General features: G+C 28.7%; 1 protein-coding gene across 3 annotated transcripts in view; it reads right to left on the bottom strand.

Annotated features, from left to right (window-relative positions):
• The window catches only part of LOC100166693 (formin-binding protein 1-like), a 33,326-nt gene extending 27,028 nt beyond the window's left edge, over window positions 1-6,298 (bottom strand). For all 3 annotated transcript variants that reach the window (XM_008187931.2, XM_001944217.4, XM_008187930.2), the window contains exon 1: window positions 5,810-6,298. In XM_008187931.2, coding sequence (XP_008186153.1) covers window positions 5,810-5,833 — 24 coding nt within the window. In that variant the 5' untranslated portion in view covers window positions 5,834-6,298. The remainder of the gene's footprint in view (window positions 1-5,809) is intronic.
• Between the last annotated feature and the right edge of the window lie 1,660 nt (window positions 6,299-7,958).

Consider the following 7,958-nt stretch of genomic DNA (forward strand, 5'->3'; position numbering starts at 1 on the left):
AATAAAAAAATAGTTGTACATTTAAATGATGTTTAAATTGATTTGAGACAATATTTAGACAAATCGATATGTCATTCCCTCAAACGTATTATTCTCTATCTTTTTTGTAATAGGTGACTTTACTCTAAGATTACTTAAATGCCTCGTTAAATGCATAGAAAAATGATTTTGCATAAATGCGTTTTGTCTATGTTGCGCGTGGGCCAGAGAGAGAAAACGAATGGTGCGCTGACATCCTCTTAAGGTTTACCATGCAAACAGATAAGGATAAAGCTACGACTTATGATCAAAGTTTTCTTTTTAAGTATTAATTTAAAAATATATACATTAAACACACATAAGATTATCACAATACAAATAAACTGCTTGTTCCAGTGGTCATACAATGTTTGTTCCTGTTAAATAAGTTCCTTTACCCAAATATAGTTCACTTTTCAAAATTCTATTAAGCTTTATCATAATTCAGTAAATGTACACATTGTCAACATTTTAAACTATAAAATATCAGTGGCACAGCCGCATAGGTAGTACACAAAGAGCCGGTCTAATTATTAATAAGTAACAACACTAAAAATCATAAAATATATAAGCAATAATTATGAAATATGTACCAACCTATAAACATTTAAAGTAATGTAATATTATGTGTTAAGTTTTTGAGAATCTTAAATAACATTTATAAATTCAAATACAATTATAAGTACATCACGTATAAACCATCACTCTCTGTTTTCTGTCATCGTCCAAAAAAAAAGCAAATGCAACGCAGGTCTTACTTCTCCGTAAAATACGGAATATTGCCGCTCAATAAGCTAGAGCCTCAAAGAAACAAAAGAAGATGATAGATTATTTTGTTTAGTATGTATTTTTGTATGAAAATATGTACACATCGTAAAATATATACTTTTATGGTTAATTTTCTGTCAACCGTGTATTCGGTTTACTGTCATACTTCTGGGCTCGACAGTGATAGTTAATCGAGTTTCTACTGAACCTATTTAAAATATGATATTGTGATTCTCAACCAACAACAAAACTACACTTTAAAGTCTTGTTTACTAAATAGGAAATAGTTATTGTTAATTATTGATTATAGTTTACAAACAGCAGATAATCATAACAAAATTATTTATTGTAATTTGTAAATAATTAAAACAAGGATTAAAACCATCAAAGTCTATACTATAAACTTTTGACAAAATATGTCAAGATACGAGTCAAGATATGTATACAGTAAAACCTCTAAATACCGGACACTCTTGATCACTGAAATTTTGTCCGCTATTCAAAGGGTTCAATTTGTAGAAAGTTTATAGTTTGTTTTGAAAAAACGTCTACAATTTGAAGATGTCTGTTAAGGGAAGATTTACCTTGGTTTTCATTTTATAAGCAAAAGCAAAGTTAAGAAAGACTTAACATTTTTTTAACACATGGTAGAAGAACAGTTTTACTGTTCGCTCATAATTACAAATTACACAACAGGAATTAGGATTACAATTTTAAACTTAATTAAAATTACATAAGCTGGGGAATTTTCCTTGTTTAATCTAACAAAAAAACCTAACATTTAAAGTTAAACTAGAATAATTTTTACTTTAAATAAATTCATAATAAAACACTTACTGAAAATAGATCATTAAGAACCTATTATGTGAATGAAAATAATGACTTATGGATTAGGTACAAATTAAATGCAAGTATAACAATTATTAATAAATAAGTCATTCTAGGTATTCATATAATTTATTAATCCTAAAACTTAACAAGTGTGTAATGTGTTTAATACTCAGTTAGACAAATTAATCGTCACAATTTTTGATACCAAATGAACATTTTAAACTCGATTTTAAATTATTGTATTATGAAAGTAAAACTATAGTTTTCTATTAAGGTATAATTAGTACTTGTAATAGTTATATCATAGGCGTAGATAAGAGTTATTTTGGGGAGAGGGTAATATAACATTTTAGAACATTAAGATAAAATATATAATAACCAATTTATAATAAAAACAAAATCTAAAATATTGTGGGAGGGGTTGGTGGAACATGCAAACTATTACCCATTGCCCATATGTTATATACTTATATAGATGAAACCCCGGATGAAATCAAGGGGTACCTTGTTAGGTAATCAGTTTAGAATACGTTAGAATATGAATAAACTACTTACTACCTATGTTATTTTTCCAAGTTGTTTTAAGTGTTACTTTAAAAGAAAAATTTCATTTTTTAGAATTAAAAAAAAAGATGATTTTAAGATACCTACATTTTTTCAGCAGTCTATCCACTATCCGTTTCATTAGACATGTGGAGGAAATGTGAATTTAGGTTTTTTGTTTTAATATTTTAATTCTGATAAACCTGAGGGTCACCAGTCCCCAAACTTCAACACCTCCACAAACACCAATGAAACCTGACTTCTAAAATTCCTTGACGAGTTCAAATCTATAATAAACCCTCTTATCTCTCTCCTTACCACCATCCTCTCATATCTCATAAACACCAAAAATTTCAATTAATAACTTTCTACAAACGCACACACTCTAAGTTCCACAGCCATCATAATCCCCTGATTTCCCAGCTATCCACCAAAGCTATTCTTGGTGACCCCAGAAGGCGTCTAAAATGTACCTGGCGTCGTGACCTACTAATTTAAAATTGTTCATACCTCTACCTCCCCTAATCTTATAATCCTGCCCTCTCTTACTAACAAATTAAAATCCTAGCCTAAAATCCTAACCTTAAGTGCCTCCAATGGGCGGCTTCTTATCTCCAGCCACTCAAGCCATATCACCTCCATCACATGCACTTATTGTAAAACAACATTTACAGATTGTGTATATTTAAATAAACGATAAAAAAAAAAATTCTGATAAATATTTTTAATAGTAAATAACTTGATTTTAAATAAAATTGTTATCATGAATAATTTGTATACCTATATTTACTAAAATTAACTTAAATTATTTTTTTTAAGAACTAAAAACTTAATAAATATATTATATACAAATAAGTCATAACCTTGGTCATAACCTTTAAACTATTACTTAAAGTTATAGCTTACAAAAAAATAAATCACATCTGGCCTTACTTAAAATTAATAAAAGTTTGTACCAAAGTAATAAGTAATAACCAATAGGTAATATAATAATATGTGAGGTAATATCTATTTAACACCCTCCTTATACATATTAGGTAGGTATATAAAAATTTAAATTAATTAAGTAGGAACCCATGAACTAAAACCTCAACTAAAACTAATAAAATGTATAGGCTAGGTATTGAATTTTATTAATATTTTTACTTTTAAAATAATTACATACACTTAGGTACTTTACTTTTCTTTTTTATTAATTTTCTTTGCATATATATACTTATTTGCTCATTGATATAGAAAAAGTAAATTCTATAATGAGTACCATCAGACTAAAACTTGATATAAGTAATTTATTTCTACCATTACCATTCTATTATTAGTTACCTACTGCATTTTAAACTCAATTTAAATGATTAGCTAGGGACTTAGATTCCATATACTAGTTAATATACCATAGTAGCAATTTAAAAGTATTATGTAGGTACCTAACTTATCTAGTGATTAAAAAAAAAATAATTCTGAAAATAATTAAAAAACTTTAACTTTATAGGTACCTATATAAGTTGAAGTCTGGGTTAAATAAATTTTTATTTTTTTAATTAAAACTAGCAGTATTTTATGAAATATTGAAAGTAAAAATTGTATTTGTAGTTGCGCGATAGTTATTCACACCCAAAAGTCAGTGTACAAATATTTTAAAACTATATGGAAGTCCTAGAAGTTAAGCGGAAGAGGTCTTGGAAGTTTATAAAAAATCTTGGAAGTTAAGTTAGTAGAAAGTTGGGTGTGCGTAATGGTGGTTGCTTTTGTTTAAGACTAGACAAGTCAAGAATAAATTAATAAAAAAATACTACCATAGAATACCTTATGTTTACAACAATAATTAAGGACTACCTATCATAATCAATTATTGTTATCAACCAGTTATCAATAACTGTAGTCAGTATTGAAAAGTGAAAACAACAAGTTATACTAAATGTCAAATATATTAATATGGTATTAAACATGATTTAAAATCAACAATATATAGGAAGTATAAGCCATAGATATATACAACAACTAAATAGCTGTCTTTATACTTCAGTTGTGACCAATGTTGAAATTGGCCGCCATCTATAAAGCAGGCAATGTTGACATTTATTTTACATTGATTTATATACATATATATTTATCTAAACATATATACTATGATAATATTATTTTGTAAACATTGCCTGCTTTGTATATGGCGGCTGACTTCCATGACTAGGAGACGGCTATCTAGTTGTTGTATATATCTATGGAAAAGCTACTTACAATTTAAAAAAAAAAAAACCCAATGCCCTCCTCAATAAAATAGTTTCAACTACCTTTATTATCACCAAAAGTGTATTGTCCATTTGTCCCAGTCTAAACATCATCTTGTTGATTTTAAACTCATGGTTCAAAACAAATTTTATGGAAATATTAGTTTTATCCTTAATTTTATATTGTAGGTACTAGAGTTAGATATGAAAATATGACATTTTTTAATTGATCAGTACAGATCAGTATATATTATCTTAAATTTCCAATTGTCACACAATGTCTCTTGTTCTGTTCCAACGATGATAGATTTGCAAAGGTCTAAAGTTCAATGGGTACATGCTGGTATATTATTTTTTTTTAAATACAATATTTTTCTATATTATGAGACATGGGTCAAAGGTGAAAAATTACCAGTAATTTTCTTAATAATTAGGATTAAACTGTTAGAATTAAACTAACAAAAACCAAAGGGAAAAAGGAATATTTACAATACATCAGTTTTCGACAAAATTGATTTTTAGTTTATACCTACCTTATCTTTGGGAATTAATAACTTAAATTGTTTGTTTTAAAACCACTTAATATACCTAGATGATTAATATGTTTTTTGTTTGCATCTTTTATCTCTTGTATTTAATAACCTAAATTTCCTATGTATTTGTTTTATTTTACATGTGATTAACATAAGTAATAATTTTTAATACATACTCTCTTTGGTAGGTACCTAACATCCTACCTATCTAATTATACAAGTACAGTAGTACCTATGACAGTATGACACTTATTTATTAATTAATGAAGTAGGTACCTATTGTTACATTTATTATGTTTCTTTGATTTTCTTTGTGAAGTTATAAAATACGTAAACATTACTCTGATATTCTCAATATAAATTGACTACCTATAAGTGTTAGGTATAAAATAAAATATATATTAAAAAGAAACCAATTTTTTTTAAATATTGGATTAACAATATCAACAGTTAGTAATATTACATAGCTTCAAATAGATTATGAGTAGGTAGGTATTACAAGAAAATGTACCTTTTTTATCATTTATATTCATATTATATGGGTACATAGGTATTAAATATTTTTACATAATATTATATATTTTATCTAGGTAGATAGATAGAAATTATGAATAAAACAAAAGAAATTTAACAGCATCTTTACACTATATGTCTTAGCTAGACAATGTTTCTTTGACGAGTTAAGCAACACTGCGACCGTGTACAGTGACAAATTGCTATTATTCAGAGAAACAAAATACCTCAAGAGTCAAGCATTTTTCAGGGTAGAATAGATTGTTGCGAAAACATACCACTGGACACCAGCATTGCAATTTGCAACCGCCTACGCATTACCCTGAATATCTGACCTAGGTGTAACACCCATAGGTAACAAACAGGTGCAGTACTCACCCATAATTCCGTTCCCCAACTCATCGTTCGCTGTTTTTCCACATCAAACCACCAAACAGGTGCCACAGACTCCAATCCACGTCGTTATTAGGGACGGGTTTTTTTTTATCCTTTTCACTTCGACCCGGTTTGGGAGTAAAACAAGATATCCGAACGGAGAACAGACGCACTACGAAGGTGATACCGAATCCGTCACTGCAATCGACGGCAGCGGTAGCAGACGACAAGAGGAGAACATGACATATTTTAATTGAATGAAAAATATATTATAATCTCGTCAGTCGTTAATGCACAAAAAAAATTGAAAATTAACCGCAAAAAACGAACGGTGAAAGAGGAAATTAGTACACTGCCAAAAATCTAAACAAACAACAAACAACGGAGACGAGTGCGCGAAACGGGTGCGACGAACGAACTGATAAAAGCGTAAAAAAAGAAAAAGAAAATGTTAAAAACGTACGACGTCAACTTCACTGCGGCGGCGAAACGACGACGACGTCTGGCGGTGTCAGTGCGGCACCGTTTGTTTTGTTTCCATACCACAGCTACCGCCGTTATTTTTTTTCTATTCCATGAACCAGAACCACTCGTCGCTTATCATCAATTCGTTGGTCGGTCGTCCATAGAATATAATATCAGGAATTAAATTTAAATTTTTAATTTGTTAAATAATTCAATAATATATCACCCTATGCGGTCGTCCCATGGGGCATGGGCCGCTACTGTAACAATATATCATGAGCCTTGTATTAAATTTTCACGCTTCTTAGCCAAACAAATACAATTTTATTGATATTCATAGAAAAAAAAATTAAAAAAATTAAATTTTGAAATTGTCCGAAAACAGCTCAAATTGAGTCAAAATATTTTGAATATCTCATGGTATTTATATACAAAATTAAAATATAATCATTCAGTTAAATTTTCATGTATTTACAGTTATTCGTTTTTAAATTACAACAAAATAAAAAATCAATACATGAGAAATCAAGTGAATACCAATGTTCTAAAAATATGAACTTCAAACTAAGTTAGACAAACTTATGAGGAATATTGTATTGCATTTTAAAATCTTAAATTTAAAAAGAAAATTTTTATGTATTTGAGTATTTCTAACTCAAAATAATTTGCAAATTGTTGTCATTTTTACGTATTTAGTCAAGATTTGAACTTGAAATGCTTATAAAAAAAATTGTCTATGAAATTTTGAAATTTTTCAAATATCATTGTATTAATATATTAGGAGCTTTCTATCAAATTTTCAAGCTGTTTTACCCAACAAATGAAATTTTATTGAGATTTATAGAAATAAAAACTAAAAAATTTGAAACTCAAAATGTTCGTACAGTTCAAAGTAACTTTAAACCAAATCAAATTTTTTTGAAAATTTTATTGTGTATATAAAATGTTAATATAACTAACCGGTGAAAATTTCATGTATCTACTGTCATTTTTTTTTTAGAGTTCAGTGGCGCACATACGGAGGGGGGTTTCGGGTTCAACCCCCCCCCCCAGGAACAAAAAAAAAAATTGTGATATTATTGATGCATTTTTTATTATTAATCATCCATGTATACACAAACATACGTCATAATAATATAACTATTAAGTATTGACTATTGAGTATACACTATACTTTAGCAACAACGTAGAAAGATTTCATAACGAAATTATGGGTGCCGTTCCTATATCGATCAAAATAGACATTTGATCGTACACAGTCAGTTAGTTGCGTGCGGACATAATTAATACATATTAATATTATTGTTATTATCTCGGCCAACTCGATCGGTCAACGGAGAAAAAACCGATTACGTTATAATCGTTGAATTTCGCGTGAACGACAATATACGGTGAAAAAGATTTTATTTTTATAACAGCATCGTAAATGACCATGTTTAACATTTTCGTTAAATAATATTGTGAAATTTTCGTTCATTCTGTTCTATTCTGCCTAGGGGTGGATAGGCCCATGGGGAAAAAGGGATTTTCCCTGTGGGGCCCCCATCTATGTTTATGTTGGGGGGCCCACTCAGGTCTACACATTGTTTTTTTGCACAATAAAATATTCACCAATTAGGAATAGTTTAAATTTAAAACAATTCATTTTTTTATATTAATTATTATTACTAACTGTTATTTTTAACAA

The sequence above is a fragment of the Acyrthosiphon pisum genome, chromosome A1 (assembly GCF_005508785.2).
Source record: "Acyrthosiphon pisum isolate AL4f chromosome A1, pea_aphid_22Mar2018_4r6ur, whole genome shotgun sequence".
In the NCBI taxonomy this organism is placed as follows: domain Eukaryota; kingdom Metazoa; phylum Arthropoda; class Insecta; order Hemiptera; family Aphididae; genus Acyrthosiphon; species Acyrthosiphon pisum.